We start from the raw sequence: 23,745 nt of genomic DNA, 5'->3' as shown, positions 1-23,745 counted from the left end.
ATTATGCCTTCCCGGGACAGCCAACGGGAAGGTCTGTTTCTAAGATGTATTTCAATTTTGTGAAGCAGATTTGACACTTAATTGGTGTTATATTTTTAGTTATGAATTTTCAGAACATACATACATGAAACAATTATCATATAGTTTGCTTTATACTTAATTTAAGCAGGTAATTCCTTGGAAAATATTTGAGCTAAATGAAAATATACATACATAATGAAAAAAAATTTATTGCCATTCACAGATTGCAATTTACTCTACAAGTTAATTAAAATGGTTATTTATAATTCGTAGCCTTAATTCTCTACCTGCATGTAAATGTACATTTCCGGCTGCATTTTCTACATAAGCTGGAATATTTGATTCTACACAAAAATCTGCGTTCAAAATGTCATCATCCCTATAAGGTTCTGGAATCCTCTGGTCAATGCAGATATTGTGCAGTACCACACATGCTTTAACAATTCTTGCTGCCTTAATAGGTTTATAATGCAATACACGATGTTTTAAAAGACACCTGAATCTGTTCTTTAAGACTCCATTACATTGCTCAATCTTGCTTCTCACAGATGTGAATTGTCTATTAAAACGTTCAGCTGCTGTACCTGGTTCAGGATTTTTTAATGGTGTAATCAACCAAGGACGCAGTGGATAACCTATAACATAATATATTTGCATAAATGTTCACAGCATGACACAGAAAACATTACCTGAATCCCCTAACAAAAAGAAGTTATTGTTGTTATCATGTTCAAATAATTTTTGCATCATATAAGAAATATTTGACTGATTCCAAATGTATGCATCATGTGTACTGCCTGGAAATTGACTATTTACGTGCATTATTTTCAAACTCTCATCACATATCTGGAACATTTTATATGCATTAACTAATATGACACTACATTTCATCAGTTACTTCTTGAAACCATCGTTCAACACCAAACGAGTGAGAAGGTGAAGAGAACTAAAGTTGCCAGGGGGTCAGAGATTATTACAACAGATGAAGCTTATCAAAAATTAATAGCCTTGAAAGAGAAAAAGGCAGAAGAAGAAAGAAAAAAAAGAAAGGAAAGCCAAGCAGGCTGAAAAATTAAAACGAAAGAGTGAAATTAAAGTGCTATCCACTAGCGATATACGAATAAAGAAGAAAAAATCTATGCCCGAGAATACTTCATCTGAATCTGATGAAGACCCCCCTCTTGATGAGGATACTGATGAAGAAGAGGTAGGAGATTGGGAATCATACGTGCAACAGATGAATGGAGACCAATCAGATGAAAATGCCATAGAATTTAAAAAACTCGACGACTTGGCAGAGGATGATTGGGTGCTGACGCGGTTTTTTGGGAAGAAAATGTCTTTGTAGGACAGGTCATGAAATTTCAAGAAGGGGATCCTTTCATCAAATTTATGAGGAAATATTCAACCGGTGATAAGACTACAACATTCAGATACCCAGCCAAGGAAGACATCAGTTTAGTGGAAAAAGATGACATAATCAGTATTCTCCCGCCTCCTAAAATGGGTCGTAGAGGAGAAACAATTTTTTCCGTGTTATTTTCAGATTATAATATATGCTGAATTCATTGAGTGAATGAAGTTTTGTTTTTGAGAATTATCTGAATTTTTGTTAGTATATGTATTATTATTTTTGTATTTTTTTAATAAAGCTTGTTTTCAATTAATTAAATCATTATTGCAGAAAAGACTTTAGACTTTTAGGATTAAATGTGGTTTGTGTGCCGACTTGGGTTGGTGCAAGACTTAATAACTGAACCACTTTTTTCAGCACTGCAATATTTCGAAAACCAGATTGTTTATGAAAAATTGTCCTTCTCTGCACTAACCCCGCAAAAATACCACACTCATCTCAGAGTACAATATAGGTCGATAATGCACTTACCCCATATTGGTGGGGCAACATGGGGTAACATGCACTTGAAATTGTTTTTTGGAAAATTTTATATTCATCTTTTTGGATTTTGCTTTTTAAACTTGTGCATGCGATAGGTGATGAGTTTGAAGATTTCATAAAAAAAAAACAGAAAGTATGTAATACAATTAGAGAATTTTTGAGATGTCTTTGAAAGTGAACTAAAGATTTCATATGACGCATTTGCCCCACTTCACCTTAAGATCAATTCCAAATCATTTCAACAATATTATGCGGGAAACTATGTACCAGATAAAAATATTTGTATTGATGAGTCTATGATGCTATGGCGGGGAAGATTGATTTTCCGCCAATACATAAAAAATAAGAAACACAAATATGGGATCAAACTGTATGAACTTTGTGAGTCCGATGGTCTCGTTATGAAAATAAAGATTTATAGTGGAAAATCTGAGAAAACTGGCAATAACTTAGGCCACACTACTGATGTTGTTTTACATTTACTTGAGGACTATCTCGATAAAGGATACACGGTTTTCATGGATAATTTTTATAATTCTGTTACACTTACAAAACTGCTAAATACACGAAAAACGTATGGGTGTGGAACCCTACGAAATAACAGAAAAGGGAACCCTAGAGATTTGGTAAATCGTAAATTGAAAAAAGGGGAGTGTATTTGGCAGCGAAATGGTCCTGTTACTGTTTGCAAATGGAAAGACAAGCAAGATGTCCTTTGCATTTCAAACATGCATGTTGTTGAAATGATAGAAGTGCCCAATCGCAATGGAAAAATTTCTATGAAACCGAATATAATTCGAGATTACAACAATGGAATGTCTGGCATTGACCGATCAGATTTCGTATTATTCATCTCGAAGAAAGACTATTAGATGGCCCAAAAAGGTTGCATTGCACATTATAGAGATTTACATCCACAATGCTCACAAAATTTTTAAAAAAGTTACATCTAACATAAAACTGATAAAGTTCAGAGAGGAATTCGTGCTCGCATTGATTGGACAAGAAATTCAACACGTTACGAAAAAGAGTAAATTGCAAAGTATCCATTATTTAAAGAGTTTACCGCCTACCGAAAAAAAACAGCGTCCAACGAAACCATGTCGCATATGTAACCAAGGAAAAAAACGCCGAGAAACGCGTTATTACTGTCCAGTATGTAGTGGAAATTTGTCAATAACATGCATGAGTTAAAGGATGTTGGGTTTGAGGTTAGCTAATAAACTAACCAAGGCGGATTTTTTCGAAAAAATTTGTTAATGATTCAGAAATTTTTAAAGCCAGGTTAGTAGCGAAAGGTTTTCAACAAACTGGAGATTTCGATAATATTTATGCACCGGTAGCAAGAATGCATACCTTGAGAATTCTTCTATCGTTGTCAGTTCAAAGAAATTATCATATTCATCAGATGGATGTTAAATGTGCGTTTTTGTATGGTAAAATAGATGAGATAGTATATTTGAAGCCACCTGATGGTATGAAATGTAAAGAAGGTTACGTTTTGAAACTTAAAAAATTTTTATATGGTCTAAAGAAATCACCTAAAATTTGGTATGAACATTTTCACAATATAATGATGAAATCCGGTTTCAAAAGATCCATCAACGATTATTGCCTCTATTTTAAAAATGGCTTATATGTGCTGCTATATGTTGATGATATTTTAATATTTGGATCTGATAAGTCTAAAATCAATTTTCTGAAACAATTTTTGAACTCTAATTTTAAAATGAAGGATTTAGGATCAGAAAATATGAGATATTTGGGTATCACAATTAAGAGAGAGAACGAATGTATATTAATTGATCTAGAAGATTATCTTAAAAATGTATTATGTAAATACGGAATGCTTGACTGTAGAGAGGTTAGTACTCCTATGGATGTAAATTTCAAAATTCCTCAAGATTGTGACATAGACAATAGACTTGAAGCAAAATGCAGATCATGTATTGGTTCACTTATGTATGCTACTGTTGCAGCTAGGCCAGATTTGGTTTGTTACTTGAGTAGGTTCCAAGACAAGCCTTCAGAATATTTGTGGCAAGGTTTAAAAATAATACTGAGATACATTAAAGGAACTCTAAATCTAAAATTGAAATTTACTAGGTCTGAGTGTACTGATTCTAAGATTTTGGTTGGTTATGCAGACGCTAATTTTGCGAGAGATTTCGATACCAAATCTACCAGTGGTTATGTATTTAAATTTTTTGGTAATACTGTAATTTGGCGATCCAAAAAACAATCAGTGGTGGCTCAAAGTACAACCGAATCTGAATTTTATGCCTTGTATGAGGCTGTAGTTGAGTCAATGTGGATTAGGAAAATTTTGTTAGATCTAGATGTTAACTGTGATATTGTAACATTATATATAGACAACCAGAGTACTATGAGATCCGCTAATAACCCAGAACAAAAGCGTTTAAGACACATGGAAGTAAAATATAATCTTGTTAGGGAAGAAGTTGAGAAATGTCATGTAGAAATTAAGTACATTTATTCACAAGATCAGGTTGCTGATATTTTCACCAAACCTCTTTGTAAATCTTCATTCGTTAAAGGTTTAAGTCACTTAGGATTAGTTTATCAATAATATTAGCTAATAGTTTATTAAATGTAAGTTTCCTGAATTTATTTTTATGTAATCATTGGGGGAGGGTGATGAAGATGGTGTGCTCAATGATTACTACTTTATGTTATTCTATGATTGGAATGAAAAGTTAGGTTAGGTTAATTCCTTCTAAAACATTCGAGCTGTTGAATCTGAAAGGGTAGGATGTAGTAGGGTAGAGGGGGGCAGATTCGGACACGGGGTACATCCGGACATTTCATATTTCCCGCCTCCCGGTTGCTCTAGATATCTGTAATTACACAATTTGGCAGCAGTGGTAGCGTGAACGCAGTGTACTAAACGACGCGTTTCCAAACGACGGATTTTCTCAAGAATTTGGTTTTTGTTTTCAAGTGCCATCAAAAGTAAGTATTTTACACATCATTTCTAAGGAGCTCAACTTTTAAGGAGTATATATTTAACTTTTTAAGAGATGCACGTGACAAAGTAATCATTTATGCGCTACATAACCTTTATTTTAACAGGCAGAAGCATTGGAAAATAACGGTTACGTTGAAGATAAAGTGATCTTTACTGATTAGGCAGATTCGGACACTTTGGTCGGGGCACATTCGGACTGTCCGGAACTGCCCCAAGTATAATAAGAATGGTCAGAACTTATGTAAAGAAAAAGCAGGTGCCAGACGTGCCCGAGGAGACAATGAGATCTGCTGTTAAAGATGTTTTGTCTAGAAATATGTCGTTACGGCAGGCCGCTGCTCGATTTGGCATTAAAAAATCTACGCTCTACGATAGAGTATCGAAAGCTAGAAATATGGACGATAACTCCGATTCAGGGACCGAAATGAATGATAACAAATCCGGATTATACAAATATGCAAGTCGTCAAGTGTTTTCGCCAATTGAAGAGCTTGAACTTGAAAAATATCTCAAGCAGTCATCCCAAATTTTGCATGGGTTAACTTATATTGCTACTCGTAAATTGGCTTATGAGTATGCAGTGAAACTCAACAAAACATTTCCTAAAAATGGCATGAGAATCGGCAAGCGGGAATCGAATGGATGAAATGTTTCATGAAACGGCACCCAAGACTCTCTCTTAGGAAGCCAGAAAATACGAGCTTCGGCAGAGCATCAGCATAATGTGGACACTTCTTCAATAACTACGCCGATGTCTTCAAGAAATATAAATTTCACCCAAGTCGTATTTGGAATACCGATGAGACTGGCATTTCCACTATGTTACAAGCTCCAAAAGTGATCGCTGAAACCGGAAAAAGAGTTGTGGGTCAGTGTGTCTCTGCAGAAAGGGGCACTCTAGTCACTTTCTGCGGTGTTATTTCTGCAACCGGTTCTGCACTTCCTCCTATGTTTGTATATCCTCGAGTGAGAATGAAGGACCATTTTTTGCATGGCTCTGTACCTGGATCTATAGGTTACGGAACAAAGTCAGGGTGGATGACCGCACCAGTTTTCGTTAAATTATTGGAACATATAAAAAAATATACGAATAGTACCCCAACAGATCCTATCTTGCTGTTAATGGACAACCATGAAACACATGTATCAGTGGATGCCATCAACTATGCCCGTGAGAACGGAATCGTTTTGCTATCATTCCCACCCCACTGCACACATAAAATGCAACCTCTCGATAAAGCTGTTTATGGTCCGTTCAATCAAAAACTGAAAACATCTTTCAATGATTATATACTAAGCAATCCAGGAAAGCCGATAACAATTTATGAAATTGCCAGATTAACAACTGAACCGTTCTTGCAATCTTTCACGCCTAAAAATATCATTAGCAGTTTCGTAAGTACTGGGTTGTGGCCCATAAATCGGCTCATCTTTACTGAAGAAGACTATTCTGGAGCATTTGTGACAGACCGACAAATGCCTGATCACCAAGAAAAAGAAGCAACTGTTAAGGATTCCACAAAACATGATGGTTCAGCATCTGAAACAAGTCAGCCCTCTACATCTAGAGAGACAAAGCATTCACCAGTCAATATAGGCGATTATAGAGTCGTAGAAGAGGCCAATACTGCTTCTGTCGTGACGGCGATTGTACAATCGCTTTTAAAAGAAATTATCGATGCTGCCACCAAGACTTTTATCAACATAATTTCCGTGGAAATTGTAAAACCTTCAGACATTAGGCCATTCCCAAAAGCAGGTGAAAGGAAAACCAATAGAAAGTCTCGACTTGGCAAATCAAGGATATACACGACATCATCTGAAAAGAAGAGAGTCGAAGAATTAGAACAGGCTAGGCGAACGAGGGCAAATACAGGAGGAGTTAAGAGGAAACTGCCACTGGACTTAGAAATTTCTGGATCCAAAAAGTTTGTAAAGGGTGCAATCAAGAATAAGAAAAAATCGAAGTCACGTAGCCAGTCCAAACGTTTGACTGACAGCTCATCTTCTGATTCAGATGGAGTAGAAATGAAAACTTTGACCAGAAAAAACAAATTCACCATAAGCTCTTCTGATACAGACATTGATGTAACATCAGATCACGACGACTTTGACAAGCTTATAGGTAATTGCACAAACTGTATTTTATATATTATAAGTAATTTTCTGTTATTGTTGCAGATGATGACCAAATATTGCTCGATGATTTTGTTTTGGTACGATTCCCAACAAAGAAAAATGTGTTTCACTGCGTCGGCCAAGTAATAGAATTGTCGGACGAGTATGGAGAATATGTAGTTAAGTTCTTACGGCATTCCAAAGGCTTTTTCAAGTTTCCTCCTGCAGAAGCCATTTCTCGAGCTGACATTGAGTCAAAATTACCTAAACCTACAGCCACTGCGGCGACACCCCGATTGGCGAGTTTTTTGAAGTTCAATATTAACTTCTATGGTTTGAATTTGAAATAATATTACATAATGTTCTGTTTTATTATGTTATGTGTTATGTTGCATAATTTATATTAAAGGTGCGACATCGGAATCAATTTTAGGATGAAGTGTCAGTCAAATTACTTATTCTCCCTTCCATTTGGATCCCCCACCAAGTACAATACGAGTCCCAAGAGATAAACAGTTCATTTTGATGTCTTTGGGTAAATTATTGTAACGGTCACTTTCATTATCCGATTGGAACGCTATTCAAATGCTAGTATTTCTATTTATTTCATACTATATAGTTGAACGTCCGAAACTACCCCAGGCATGTCCGCACCTGCCCCCATGTGGGGTACATTCGGACAAATGACAATTTATTTTCGTTCGTATTTTTCAATGAGAACTCAGTTATGATCAACCAACATACCTTCACAGGCAGTCCACAAGATGTCACTCTATGTACTGACATACTTGTTTTTCCTAACACTCCACAACTTTTGATTGTACAGCCGATTAGCCAAAAGTGTCCGAACCTGCCCCCCTCTACCCTACTTTGAAGAATAAAGATTGTCACGAGAAGAGAGTGTTTTATTGAATTATTCATAACATATTCGTCATAGATCGAATGTCGGTACGTCATTATTGGTTAAATTTTTTAAATTCTTGATGTATGGTTATTCTTTGTGTGAGTTTCACGAGATATTTGCTTTCTAGTTGGAATTATGACAATTTCTACAATGCGGTGTCTCATTTTACATTAATCAGTGAGAAGCAGTATACCGTGCTTTCATAGAATTGTTATTCGTCAAATAATTACATCTGAAAGCACCGAAATAAGGTATCCTTCAGATAGGAAATTATTTGACAGATACTTATTCACAATGAATAAAATTTATTCGAAGGTGAAAGTACCGGGCCTCAGACAAAATGTTTTTTTGTAATTAGCGGAAAGGAGCAATTGTTATGGAAACAAATTGTTTCATCTCGTACCATTATTATTTCCAACGTTATTTCTGAATTTTATTGTCATTAAAAGTGAAACGAAGAAACTTCGAACTGAAGAATTTCAAGTATACAGAATTCCCGCCACAGTTGGCCCTTCCCAAAATGGCGACATGTGACACTTTTGTTACAAGGGAAATTTAGAATATGCTCCCTCCCCTTCCTTAACCTCCATGGTATATACAGGGACATATAGAGACTGATATTCTTGATTAAACATAAAAAAAAAATTTTGGCCGATATGAGGCTTCGTTTCCGACTTTTTGGACTTAAATGTTTCTGTATGCAACCCATTAAATTTCATAAATTACAGTAAGCCTAGAAATAAATGAGATGAATGTCACCTGATGACAGAACACTTATTTCTAGCCAATTAAAAAGTTGCTTTGCTGGTTTAGTCCTTCTGTTAAACATGCAGCTTTCTAACGAAGAATATGCAGATATTATTTTTGTTTACGGTTTTTGTGATGGCAACGCATTAAGAGCTTGTAGGGAGTACACCTTGAGATATCCTAATAGACGACAACCATCCGCCGGGTGTTTTCTGACGCTTATCAAAGGCTGCAACAGTTTGGAATTGGCATTTCTCGTACTGGTGCTGGTGGTGCTATAGTCAGCGAGATCACCTGATTTGAATACTTTGGATTATTTCGGATTATTGTGTATGGGGACTGCATTTTAATGCAGTCGAATCCACTCAGAATAGGCAAAGCATGCAATTAGTGTACAGCTTTATTCGGGTTCGGCTTTTGGACGGTCCGAGAATTGTTCTAGGACTGCGCAAAACTGTTGCGCCCTAGTATAAAATCCTCTGCGCAGTTCTAGAACCATCCTCGGACCGTCCAAAAGCCGAACCCGAATATAGCTTACAATTCCCTTATTCTAGGATGCCAAGCATGCATCATTCATTAGCATCGATGCATGCTTGGGTTGGCAATATGTCTTTTATTTTCGTTTTCGAATAAGCACTTTTTCCCACTTCTCTACTATTCAAATTAATAGAAAGTATTTTGTCCTATTCTAATCATTATCAATTCAACCATTTATCCAAATAGGTATGCAACAACTAACTCATTAGTATGAGTCGTTCAAAGAAAGCTTAGCAGAATATTGTAGAATAATAGTTATACTTCGAAAACATTGAAACAAAAAATGTTAACCCAAAGTTGGTTACCATAATTTAAGCCATTTCAACAAAGTTTTTAATTTCACATTTTTTCGAATTAAAAAAAAAATAATTCAAGGAGGTTCAATTTGAAACATCCAACCCGGATAGCACAGTTTCAGATTGATGCTCGTTGGCATCATATTAATGTATTAGACCATTGAATCAATGCGTCGAATTGGTTGGGTAATGTTGACGTGTTCATTATCTCAATGTTCAGGTTATTGAATCAATGTACTGAACTCGCTTATACAATAGGCTTGTTCGTAGAGTGGTTCACAACGGTTGTGAACTGTACAGAGCAAGAGCAAATGGAATTGCGCTTGCTCTGTTGTTCGATATACTCATGGAAGTAAACTGATGTCTTTGGTCATTAATACAATGTATACCACTCACGTATTCTGTTGTTGAAATGAATGCCCCTGATGGATAGATATAATGTTTTGAACATTAGACAATCTATAACAGTACATGATCCCGAGCATCGGTGGAAAATTAATGTCCAAATACATTATAGTAATGATGTTTTTTATTACATTTACGTACATTTTTCGTTCTGTGTATCGGAAGAATTTTGAAAATTAGAGGAAATGATTATATTTTGAAAGACGAAAAACTGGAGAATAGAAAAGCTTATGGAAGATGCCCAGCCAGTAAAAGAAGATAAACAAGTAGGGGATTTATACTATGAAGGACGGTTTACCAATAGGTTCCCCATTTAGTGGCCCAATGTCTGAGATATATGTGAATCATGTTGAGAATCTAATTATACTTCTACACTTAGCACAACATGATTATAGTACTCTGGAAGAGATATGTTGATGATATTTTTTGTATATGGTCAGGAACGGAAGAAGAATTAATCACCTTTTTCAATACTATAAATTCAAAATCAAATTCACTCTAGAGAAGACAATTAATAATTCCATTAATTTTTTAGATTTAGCAATAAGCCTAGATTAGCTCAATACATTCACTTTTGACATCTATAGAAAGCCCACACAAACAGATGTTATTATTCCCTTCAGATCATACCGCTCAACCCCCATTAAAAATTCAGCATTTAGATTCCTATTCCATCCAGGCTCTACAATTAGATCGGACGAGTCCACTAAGTTTTTGGGTATCTACATTGATGAACATCTCAGATGGAGCTATCATATTGACATCCTATGTAAAAAACTAAATTCATCATTTTACGCCATTTATCGGGTGAAGCATTGCTTTTCGAGTGAATATCTTATGAACCTATACTACTGCCTTGTATATAGCCACATATCATATAATATTTTGTTATGGGGTGTTTCATCGGATGTATATAGAGTCTTTGTTTCTCAAAAGAGGGTGTTGCGGATGATATATGGTGTAAACTCAAGATCCGCTTGCAAACCTATCTTTACTAATAATTACATATTAACTGTACCCTGTATCTGTGTCGTCTGGTTGCAAAACCGGCCAACTCCTCAATTTTCGGAAAAAATTTCTGTTTATTTCACTACGTCCTTAACTAACATTTCCACCCATTGGCAATGAGAAACCATAACAAAACCGCTCAACTCCGCGCGTGTTGGGGGTTAGAAAACTCCAATGTGCTGCAAAAGCGGCCACATCCACTCGTCAGTATATTTTTTTTATAAGTTTACTCAACCTAAAATAAAGTTCAGTTACACAGAAACATTGTGAATGATTTTTCTTGGCTAAAACCCCGCTATTTGATGTCAATTTTAAAGATATTTTAAGCTTTAGTTTGTTGCAAAACCGGCCAACTCCAAAGTGGGTTGCAAAACCAGCCAAATCCTAACTATAATTTTGAATTTCTCCCTCCCAGCACCTTCCCCCAGATTCTCTTATGGTGCTCTAAAACCTACTATCCTAGTGACACATTAATAACAAGAGATTTGGATCCTATCTCCAATTCCCTAGTTTTGACAAAAAATCGTCGCTCCTGAAAAATTTTCTGTTATGGAGATGACCGGTTTTGCAACCAGACGACACATCTACATCTATAAGTCGCTGATCTTAATTAGACAAAAATTTCAGAGTATGGATAAATTATCTAGTCACCACTCTTACAATACACGGAACGTAGAAGTTTTAACTCTTCCTAAACACAAAACAGCAAGATATGAACGTTCACCCACTTATCAGGGCATAAAAATCTATAATAAATTACCAGATTGTTTCAAATACTTAAGTTTAATCCGTTTCAAGAAAGCCATTAGATCTCTGTTAAGTCGTAAGGCTTATTACAGTATTAATGAATATTTATGTGATCAGCAACTTGATTCAATGTAATATCTGTATTTATATTTTTGTGTCCTTTTCTTAATTTTAAGATGTATCATGATATGATATAATAATGAATTTGTAGCTATTTTTTTCTGACTTGTCCCATACATTTATATATGTCTTAAGGGATTAATAAATACTTACTTACTTACTTACTTACATAGACTTTTGAACGTCCCATTATCTATACCAATATAAAATAAGTGAATACAATATATAAAATTGCAGAAGCGAATGAATATCCAAGAGCATATGTTGACAATATACTAATATCCATAAAAAAGAAGATCCTCCTCAATAAGATATACCCCCATTGTTCAATAAAACAAGATTATATTTCCATCCCATATATTGAAGAACTTAATGATAGAATGAACTCTACCTTGAGAAAGCATAACTATCAGATAGTCAATAAAAAACAACGAACTCTAGAGAACATACTGTTAAACAATAAGGTTAAAATTGATGAAACATGTCGTAGTGGTATTTACAAGATTACTTGTGGTGAATGTCCCTCCTTTTATATAGGTATGACCACTCGTTCGGCCAAAATAAGATATAACGAACATGTAAAGAACAGACCAAAATCGAACATTTGATAGAAAGTAAACATATGACAACAATATAGAATTTCTCACTAGTACATAGAGAGAACCATTATAGAAACTAATACTGCTAGAACAATATGAAAATTCTCAAAAATAGAAATAATAGTTTACTTCTAAACGATATTTCAGAGTTTACTGGAGGGCATATGTTTAATATTTGTAAAATTGTTTTAAATTACTATAATAATATTATGTATGTTAGAATGTATTTATCCGTATAGATGTTACTGTTTTGTTTATATTTTATTTTGTTTGACACTTGTAACTACTAGATTTGACTTACCTTTGTCTGTGATCCACTATCGTTCAGTTGTTCTTCCCGCCTGCTTGTCAGTTGAACTTATATTGGTTAAGAGTGATGATATCCTGTACTCAGCAATTATTTTATCACCTGACATTGCAATAATTGTTATAAAATTTAAATGATATATCTGACTGACGTTATTTCTTGATAAGACGGTAAGTGTTTCTGTCGGAGAAAAATTGTACCCAAATCTGACTTCAGGTTTTTGTGAGATTGTTTTTTCAATGTATGCTTGGTTATATTTCAGCTGGCCTGATGATGGCAAAATGCCGAAATCGATAGCCGAAAGAAAATAAATATTACATTTTAGTGTGTTTCTTTACCTACAAAAGAAGTAGGGGAGAGTTGCTTAGTTTGAACCGCCACCTAAATTTAACCACGTAAATGAATCCTTAATGAGGGAGAGGTTATGTTGGACAAACTACTGAAGTTTGTGGTCTAAAACTTACCCACAGTTACATTTCGGTGTAGGACGGTGAGGCAAGAGGGGGCATCATGCCTCCGGCGCTACTCTCAAAGTGGCGCCAAATGGTTCGCAAAACAAAAAATTTGACAGATGATTTTAATATTGAATTATACAATAATTTGACTGGAAATGGACAAACACCTATAATCAAGAATATGTAAATTTTATTCCAATCGTTCAACAACATCTTGATGGATTTGAAATCAATTAATAAAAAATTTTCACAGTAATAATAATTAATTCAGATGCATACCACCCGCTGATAGGAATATCAGCAAGTGTTACGATATGATTTGAGCTAGCCAATTTGACATTGCCAGGGCCACTAAATGGAGAACGTTCCACCGAAAAAGTGGCCCTGACGATGGCAAATTGGCTAGCTCAAATCAGATCGTAACAATTGTGATATTCATATCAGCGGGTGGTATGCATCTGAATTAATTCTCATTACTGTGAAAATTTATTAACCAATGAGCCTATTCTCCAATACACTGATTTTTCGAAAGAATTCGTTTTATCATAATATTTAAAACAACTCATGCAAGTTACGAGACCCCAGAATATCTAGAAATGCCAGATACAAAAGAAAACCAATAAAAACCACTAAATTCCTAGAACTACATATCAACGACAATTTAAACTGGATGGAACACACTCAGGAACTAGCTAATAAACTTTCAACAACCTGTCATTTACTAAGAGTAATAAAGCAATACATGGATATTAAATCCCTAAAAATAATCTATCAGACAACTTTTGAATCGAAACCGAGATCGAAACTAAGATATGGTATTCTATTCTATGGAGCCAGCTCAAATATTAAGAACATCTTTAAAATACAAAAAAAGGGCGCTAAGGGTAATTCTTGGCATGAATTCTAGGGATTCATGCAGGGGCAAATTTAGGCAAAATGGCCTTCTAACAACAACAGCTATTCATATACAAGAAAACTTGCTTTTTGTTTTCAAAAACAGACACTACTATAAAGAAAACAATTCCCAGCATCACAGTACTAGGACATCCCATCTTTTATATCCAAAACACAGACTTACGATGACAGAAAAGGGACCACAATACCAATTTATAAAATATTTCAACCACTGCCCAGTGGAGATCCAGACTGAGAAGGATATCAAAATATACAAAAAGAAGATATACAGGATGCTGCTAAACATGGAACCCTACGATGTGAAGGAATTTTTTGGAAGTAGACCTCCAGGTTGAATTTTTTGGAAGTAGACCTCCAGGTTGAATTTTTCTTCGAGCTTGACACAATTTCATTTCTGAATGTTTGCAATGATGTATTGATATAGCATAAGATTTGAAATGAAGATTATTATTATTATCATTATCCACAGACGCTAGTAATTTTGAAGAGCTGTAACGAATCGGTATTGAGACAGCTTCAGGACAATCAGCAAAAAATAATGACCAATTTGATTCAGACATAACTCTAAAGCTCGTTTGCAACAGACGAAAATTTTCTAGAGAATTTACTCGTGAATTCTTTACAGTTACATACGCAATTTCGGAAGAATTCACTGTTCATTTGGATACAAAATAATTTCTTGCCAAAATTCCAGAGAATATTCGGCTGTTACAAACGGGCTTTACAGGAGAAATACTTAAAAATTTCAATAAAACCATGTCAGTCCTGGAGCACTATCAAAAAACAATTGCTTTCCAGTTCAAAGGAATTTCTGAAAGGTTCAGCTATCTCAGTGACAATTTTTATTATCATATTCAGGAAAAAAACGTAATGGATCAAATAGGAACTTCTCACAGTATTATTATTGAATTAATTGATTAAAATGAAAACGTCATAAGTTTTTGGAAACTAGGAACATTGCATCACAACATTGTCAAATTTTCTGAGTGAAGATCAATTGTAACTAAAACTGCCAAGAATTATTCTGAAAATAATTCACCTTTCATGGATGAGAAAGAATATCATAAGTATTATGAATTAATCCAAGTTGATACATATTTTGTTGAATTCAGAATAGCATTTATTCTTCATTTCCCTAGTGTTCATCCTGAAACCTTCTCCCCTCGCTTCTTCCATTTTATCATTTGTTCTCGTGTAATGGATTAGTCAAGTCATATTTCATAAATTTTCATAATTCGAGAATAGGCAACTCAATGAACTGCAACATCTCCATTCCTTAGCCAATATCGCACATTCTTCAATCCACAGCTATTGATTGAAGTCGAATAGACTACTTTAACCCAATACAACTTCCTTAACAACAGGCTTAGCAATTTTACATTTGTTAGTAGAACTGGATTAGGATAAATAGAGCATTTTTGTTGACCATGTTAAAGTAATAAAACAGTGTTGTTACTCTATAAATATAAAAAGGATAAAATAATATGGTTTGATTCCCTATCCTTACCACCAACATCACACTCGATCCCAACAAGTATAATACAATTATTAGACAGTATCACTACACCTCTTCATCTTGTGTTAATATGCACTCAACATATTATTCCAAAATGATAAATTAGTTGATGGGTCCAAAGTGAAAGATTGATTTTACCAACTGAAGAAATTCCCTCATTCATGCCAATATCATCTAGTTCAAATTGAGAAGAATTTCATTCGACAAAATGATAATGCCAGAGTCATAGCAGTCTCTCCTTTTGGAATATAAATTTGCATGGTCTGTAGAAGGACTAACATTGCTGCTCTAAAAAAAATTTTCTTAATAACCACACCAAAGGGCTGCAATTTTGAAACTATGGACGAGAAATGTTTCAACGAACAAGAAGTCTTCCTAAGCAAACCTCTCTATCTTCCAAAAATGACTAAAAATGCGAATTCAACATCCCTTGCTAAGTTCCAGATATAAATTAAAGATATATCTCTAGACCAACCTCACAGAAACAGAAATAGGCTGTGTCTGAGGCACTCAAATACCAAATAATTTCGAAATGTGCCATCCTCAGTCCCATACTAAAACATCAATTTTTCTCTAGAAGAAAAATGTAATTATTCATTTAATCAGTATAATTCTGAAGATGAAGATATAATGAGCATTTTTTATCTGATGCAACAATGTCACTTCCATTCTCAATTTTTTTTCATACATACTTATTTTGGCAAATAATATTTGGTTATTCATTGTATAAGCTGAAATACTCACTTCAGGAACTGTCTTCAGAGAAAACTTCCCTGTCTCTGGTGTCTGCAATAATTCATTCCTCTTTCAATTCCAAACAGAAGTCGTAACCGAGCATACCATCATTTTTATGTCGAAATTCTATCACTTCACATTTCACACAAATCATAAACTAACAGTAAAACGTAATAATTGTCTTATTTCATAATCTCAAAACAACAAACATAACATTCATAGCCCAAAGATTATTATAACCTAAACTAACCAAAACCAACACAAATAACCATAGAGAAAGGGTTGTCTCTGCAAATAACCTAACCTAACTTAACCACAGCAACGTGAAGTTCTTTTTCTTCTTTTCCTTTACTATGCGTCCTATAGAGTATAGTTGAAAATAACCAGAAGTAGCAGCCAGAGGCGTACACCTTTCCTTATTTTCGCCGAAACAAGACTGCAGCAATTCGGAAAAGAAATTAGAAGTTTAAAGTTGTACTGTCCTGGCCTTGAGTTACCTCTCGCTGCTCTCTTATGGTTATAGAATTCTTTTTAATTCGAAGATACTTACTAATGACAGCACTTTAAAGACACCTAACTACTCGATGGCCACAAAAATCATTATCGTGCAGTTGTGGTAGGACTCCATATTACGTAGGTAACCCAAAATACGAATTGAAAAATTGACGAGAGGTTGGGGATTCGAAAGCAAACAACACATTTGAACCCAAACAAGAAAACGTTTATTTCGGGTTTCATTGGAAACGACTTCCAATGCCATTGCTTTAGGGCGCAGTGGAGAGAAGGAAAAAGAGCTGCGAGAAATCCCACCCTAGAACAGCAACAATTACATATACTTTACATGTATGTTTTCACGTAGCTACAGCAACAGGTTCAACTGGCGAGCGAATATATCATGTGAAATGCACACTTGGTGGGATCATTTACATTTGCAACTACCAACTCCTTGATGAGGACTCTTAACCGATAATTCACTGAGATGAATAATTACTTTCAGAACATACAATAGTTCTTAATTGAGCAGGGTTCAGGTTGTGAGAAAGTTTCGACTCGGATTCAATGGCATCCGCTCTTCAGGTTTCGAATTCACAACCATTGCGAAAGGAATAACATCATCGCCATGCAACAGAAAGGATGCACCAAAGACAGCTGAGGGTTTCAAAGAACAGCTAATAATCTAGTCAGTTATCTGCATATATCTATTATACCAATATTGATAACACGCGTTCTAGACTACGACAAAAAATGAAGCCAAATCGTTGGGTTGGGAGGAATCCACTTGTACGCATGCGCGAATTAGATGTTCGAAAATGACAATCAAAATATTGGTTAGGTTGTTTTCATATTTGACGTTGAATGATTGAATAAATTCCAATGATGATTTATTTCAAATTGTTGTACAAATTTTGAGAAGAATTTTATGTGAGGCGAAAGTTAATGAATATTGAATTCATCGAGAATGTATCCGTTCGTTTCAACTATCAGATGAATCAACGAAAGGAGATCAAACCAAATAGGTGCATAAAAACTATTCAACCAATATTATTATGATTTGTGAAATAATAATTTAGTGCCGAAAAGGAATGGTATTGTCTATACTCTTCATAAAGTAAGTCAAGGGGTCTGTTCTGTGTACTCAGTAAACTCAAGACTGACATAATAACAAGTGCGTAGTTAAAGATAAATATGTTGTTGAAGTATATTTTATTTTCAAATCATCACATTTTTAAAGAAAAAAAAGAGTAATCTCGAAATGAAACATCTAAGGTGAACATTTTAAACAGAACCACTACCTTAACCATTTTGGCAAAATTTTCATACACTTAAAATAAAAATACATTCTATTGGGGTGCCGCAGCATTGTACCTATCATTATTTCGTTTGAAATATTATACATTTCACGAATATATTTGGCAGCTTCCTTTCTCGATCACATTTTTTTAGTCAAGAATAGCCGTAAGGAAGAGGTTCACTTCTGAATCAAAAATTACGTATGTCAATTCCTCTGGATCAATTTACACTAAGCAATTCCCAGCTTTCTCACCAGTTAGAATTGCATACTTTACCAGAAAAAGCCCACATTATTTTTTGATAAGGAATCACTCCTTGAATTTTGTCGCAACTATTCATAAATAATATGATACGATTCGCGAACATAACCTCAAAACCCTTTCACAATTGTCGGGACTGAACAAGGATCCCGAGTAAGTCCAAGAGACTTGTTTGGTAATTGGGTCATTTGAATTCGTCAGTCGGGACTGGACACAGATCCCGAGTCGGGACTCTAGTCACAGCCTTTTGTAATATGTAGTTATATTACATATAAAAGTACAGAGTGCTCATTAACAGAGCCATGCTTCAATAGAATCAATACAATACTCAACTTGGCAATAAGAATATTTAGAAGATGAGAAACTGGTAGATATCAACTACAGTTGAGCTTTATAGATATAGATGTCGATTTAGATGTTTCACTATTTCAGTGCTGAAAAAAACAATCATAAATTGAACTAGAAGTATTACCTCAACTCCCAATTGAATTTCAAGACTATAACAGACTTATCTATATACAATGCAGATAATATACGATAGTGAACAACCTATAAAAATTTATTCAGAGTCCTACAATTCTTGTTGATTCAACATCACTTTTGTTAATCTCCGCACTCCGCAGGTTTTCTGTGGAAAACACATAATATTTCACTATTGTTATGAATCCGAGCGTCTAGTGCTGCAAAATGATGAAGTTTCATGATTTTTGACTTCCTATTATTAGAAATCAACGATGAAATACAAATTACTAAGTAATGCAAACCTGATTCACATATTGTTAGGTTAAGGTCGAAAATATTCGAATGGTTGTGAAGTAAAATCATTTCAAATCTGTTATCCATCCTGTTCATTGGAGTTTGATAGATAATGAAAAAGACGAAGTTGTCGTGTCTGCTCCAAATTCTTTATTAAAAATTGCTACATATGTTTCGGCCCAAAATTAGGGCCATCTTCAGGCATCTGCAGACGAATACAAAGATGTATGAAAACAGTAATAAAATAAAAGACAGCAACAGAAAAGTACACGGAAAGAGAAAACAACAGTACAAAGACAAAACAGTAAATCAATAAATATTGAGAGTCGAATTGTAAAAAGAAATTTAAGGAAAATAACTTACATGTTTAAAATTATAACCGAAGTTATCTGTCAAGAAAAGATGAAAGCAAACATGTCAAATTATCAGGGGTCGACGAAGGCAAACAGAAAGAGCAGAAAAACACAGAAATGACTGAGTTTCTGTTGAGTGGCAATTTTTAATAAAGAATTTGGAGCAGACACGAAAACTTCGACTTTTTCATTATTAAAATCATTTCATTTCTGTCAGTTCATAAAACGATGTATCAGAAAGAGACAGAGCTAATCCGGTATTTTCATTCTTAATATTTCTGCACATGCGCAGAAGTCGATTCCGGCCACGGGCTGGCTTCAATTTTCGAAGTCCCATTATCGATTTAGAATATAATAGATATATGGTTATCTGCAAACAAGCGTTCTCCAAGCGAAGGAATCTTTACGCTGCGTACATAGACCACAAGAAAGCATTCGATTGCATACCTCACGAATGGCTCTTGACGATCTTGAATATTTACAAGGTGGATCCCAATATTGTTTGTTCCTGAAGAACGCCATGTCAACCTGGCGTACTAGTCTTCAAATGAAAGCAGCAGATGGCTCCATTACAAAAGGACCTATTCCAATAAGACGCGGAATTTTCCAAGGAGATTCGCTGAGCCCTCTGTGGTTCTGCATGGCCCTGAATCCCTTGTCTCATAGATTGAATTCTACGGACTACGGATTTTCCATCAAGTGCGGCAGTAAAACTATGATGAAACTGAATCATCTCCCTTACATGGACGATTTGAAACTCTTCGCATCTACCGAAAAAAAAAAATGCAACAGATGCTGATAATGGTGGAAGGATTCTCGGAAGACATCAAAATGAAGTTTGGACTAGAAAAATGTCGATAACTTGCACATACAAGTATCTGGGCATAAAACAGAAAAGAAAAATCAATTAGAGCCAGATGAAGATTGAGAAGGATAATGAGAACTGGCCTCAACAGCAAGAATCTGATAAAAGCTATCAATACCTACGCTTGCTTGGCGCTGAGCTACTCATTCGGTATCATCTCTTGGACCACCACCGATTTAGCAGCCTTACAGAGAAAAATAAGGACGATGCTGACTAAACACAATAAACATCACCCCAAAAGATCAATAGAACGGACCGAGCTGCCACGACATCTAGTAGAAGAATTGTTGATTTGTCCAACCGTATGACCCAGGAAATTGAAGGACTTCGAAAATATTTTCTGAGCAAGGCTACTTCATCAGAACTCCATCAAGTAGTTTGTGTTGCTGATAGTTCTACACCGTTAAAGCTACAGCAGGACCACTTGGAAACCGTCGAACACTCTGCAGAAAGTAAAATGCAGAAACTGATTGGCAAACCTTTGCATGGGAGGCACCAGAACGAGGTCAACCATGATTACGTCGACATATCTGCGTCGAACTACTGGTTGACTTCCGGAAGGTTGTTTCCTGAGACAGAGGCCTTCATGCTAGCCCTCCAGGATCAGGTGATTCCAACAAGGAACTACACGAAATATTTCGCCAAGGATGCCTCAGTGGCGGATTATAGTTGTCGTTACGGCTATGCGACACATGAAACCTTCCAGCACATCACCGGGGGATGTCAGAAGTTCGCGGGCACGGAGTACAAAAATAGACATGATGCTGTTGCCAAGATTTTTCACCAAGAATTGGCACTAAAACACAAACTTCTAAGTTCGAAAAAGGTTCCTTATTACAATTACCATCCGGATGCTGTATTGGAAAATGAACATCGCAAGCTCTACTGGGATCGCACTGTTCTCACAGATCGGAAAATAACCCACTATAGACCAGACCCCATATTGCTCAATAAGAATAAGGACAGAGCACTATTCATCGACGTCGCGATTCCAAATAATAACAATCTTCTAGATAATCACACTGAAAATATTTCAAAGTACAGAGATCTCGAGGAACAAACCAGAAGACAGTGGAAGCCGAAAGATATCAAGACCATCCCTATTGTCATATCATCTATAGGCCTGATACCGAAGAAACTACTAGAGAACTTGAGGAAACTTCAGTTGGACGAAAATATCTATAAAGTCATGCAGAAGGCGGTACTGGTGGGAACGGCGAGAACTGTACGCAAGTAAATGGGAAATTCAGAGGAACACCGTCTGCTCCGACAGGAAGTGCGGGTGGAGCGACCCGGACCCGACCACCACCACGAGCCCGAAAACCTGGAAAGGGCTCCAACAGAGCTAAATCCTTTTGATATCTGAGATATCTGGGATAAGTGAATTTTTCTCTGGAGAGGAGTGTGAAAGCCGCAAGGCTAAAGTCAAAGAATATGGTACGTTCAAACTTGGAAATTGATGCCCGAGTGCGAACGTCACTAGATAAATCTCATAGCAGGGGTCTCGGCATTCAATAAGTACGGTGGGAATTGAAACTTGTAGTCTCCTCAAGAATATTTTAGATGGATAATTCAAAAAGAAAGAGCAAATTTGTGGAAGATCTTTCAAAAGAATTTCTATTCCTTGAAAAAAGTGTTTGGTCAATTCACCATTGCATTTGAAGAAAGAAGAGATATTGTACGGCATGTTTCAAGTGACAAACATAAAAGATAGTTAATATAGCCGCGTCTTCTCCCCTGACCAAATATTTCAGACATTCAAATTTTGGGGATGAAGAAGGTTCTCTAGCAACGGCTGAAGCCCTCTTCTCATTCCAATGTGTAATGCACAACCATTGTATAAATATTATTATATTTTCGATTTCATGTTGTGATAAACTTTTAAGTATTATTCCTCTATTTTCAATTAATTATATTTTTTCTTTATATCACCATGCGGGGTAGGAAGGAGTAGGAGTAGCTGGGAGCATATACAAGGTGAGTCTTTGACTCGTACAAATATTTTAATTTGAATTTGAATGGGTCAAGAAAAACACTTTCCTCCCTCTTTATTTTTTTCGAGTCGGCTCGGTTTAAAAGATGCAGGCTGTTGAAAAACCATTTTCAGTTCTATCTCACAAATGGTTTGATCGAATGGAATGAATTTCGGAATATAGTTTTTAATCTATTTGATTAATCTTTTTCGAACACAAGATATCACCCACGTCTTCGAGTTTTCTCATTATGACAATATCATAAAAATACCAAAATTCAAATAACCCAACTATTGAAACTAGGTGAGTCGAACGCTATCTAATGAATATTTCAACGTTTTGTAAAATAAAAGTATTCCTCATATTTTCTCGTATAATGCGCCGTTTTCGAGTTATTCGATATTTAAAAATGAAAAATATCTATGATATACGAAAATTTGGAATGCTCTGTGTGAAAGATCCACAGATGTATAGAGTCACAGACTGACCTAGTTATTCTGAAGGTAATTTTGTTTTCCAGGGGTGGCACAGCTCATTATGAAAGCTATGAAAGCTATATTTGTTCATTAGAGCCGAATCGGAAAAAATGCTAGATGAAAAAAGTAATACTTTTGACCTCAAGAATCTACTGTTGGAATATGAGCACGAGCACCTCCGGTTTTTCCGGAAATGACGTCAACTTCAGTTTTTCAAATTAGAACACCATTTTTTTATTGCAGAAATAGATTCCTCAGAAAATTTCAAGTTATTTTGATGTAACATTTTTCAGTTTTAATTGGAAAATTCTCTCTGAGCGGGAAAATTCGAAAAAAAAAATCGAAAATAGAGCTCCGCTGAAACAATAATAACTTCGAGGTTTTTAGATGGAAAATTTTCATTTTTGGGATTTTTCAAGATGTAAGATTGATGTATCCACTTTAAAAATCGAAATCGCGATTCATGATACAGGGGGTGAAAAAATCGCTTTCAAAGTTAGGGATGACAAAATCATGAAAAATCAATTTTTTCGAATTAGAACCCCATTTTTTTATGGCAGATATTGAATCTTCGTTGAAAAATAATGTGAGTGTATGCATCACACCCTTGCCCTAAAATGGATATTTTCTGAGTTATTCACAAAAAACTGTTTTTCGTCTTGAATTTTCAGCTATTTCTTTTCCCTTCACGCCAAAAAGATGAAATTTTCAGGAACTGTTACTTAAACCATGTTTTAGATTTTACTACCCTAATATGCAAGAGAAAAAAGTTACAGGTTGTGCCTAAATAGATGGCGAATTTTCATTCGAATTTGTATCGGAAACCTCTTTATTTCAACTAATCGGCCATCGGTTTTCTCTCCAGTGATATATAAATAATTCCTTATGAACCATATGCAACAACTTACCATGTTTTACATTCTTTTTTTTTAATGATAGATATCATTAATTACAT

At 35.3% G+C, this 23,745-nt stretch overlaps 1 protein-coding gene and 1 long non-coding RNA gene across 2 annotated transcripts; both read right to left on the bottom strand.

Annotated features, from left to right (window-relative positions):
* Positions 1 to 214: 214 nt before the first annotated feature.
* LOC123321886 (putative nuclease HARBI1) lies at positions 215 to 1,138 on the bottom strand. The gene is made up of 2 exons (XM_044909673.1): positions 711 to 1,138; positions 215 to 656 (listed from the first exon to the last, which is right to left on the bottom strand). The coding sequence occupies exons 1-2, from the start codon at positions 910 to 912 to the stop codon at positions 265 to 267; spliced, it is 594 nt and encodes a 197-aa protein (XP_044765608.1). The 5' UTR covers positions 913 to 1,138; the 3' UTR covers positions 215 to 264.
* A 14,325-nt stretch (positions 1,139 to 15,463) lies between these two features.
* On the bottom strand, positions 15,464 to 16,576 carry LOC123321890. The gene is made up of 2 exons (XR_006538970.1): positions 16,326 to 16,576; positions 15,464 to 16,154 (listed from the first exon to the last, which is right to left on the bottom strand). It is a non-coding gene; the product is annotated as an uncharacterized LOC123321890 (long non-coding RNA).
* Positions 16,577 to 23,745: the final 7,169 nt, after the last annotated feature.

Source organism: Coccinella septempunctata, chromosome X (genome assembly GCF_907165205.1).
Source record: "Coccinella septempunctata chromosome X, icCocSept1.1, whole genome shotgun sequence".
NCBI lineage: Eukaryota > Metazoa > Arthropoda > Insecta > Coleoptera > Coccinellidae > Coccinella > Coccinella septempunctata.
The sequence above is the reverse complement of the archived record's forward strand: the minus strand, read 5'-3'. Positions and strand labels throughout refer to the sequence as shown.

What these genes read in the sequence shown, in the direction of transcription:
- LOC123321886 (XM_044909673.1), bottom strand. Translation starts at nt 912, where the DNA reads ATGAAATGTAGTGTCATATTAGTTAATGCATATAAAATGTTCCAGATA. An exon ending in CTTTTTGTTAGGGGATTCAG is followed by an intron (nt 657 to 710) that starts GTAATGTTTTCT and finishes ATTATGTTATAG; the next exon opens with GTTATCCACTGCGTCCTTGG.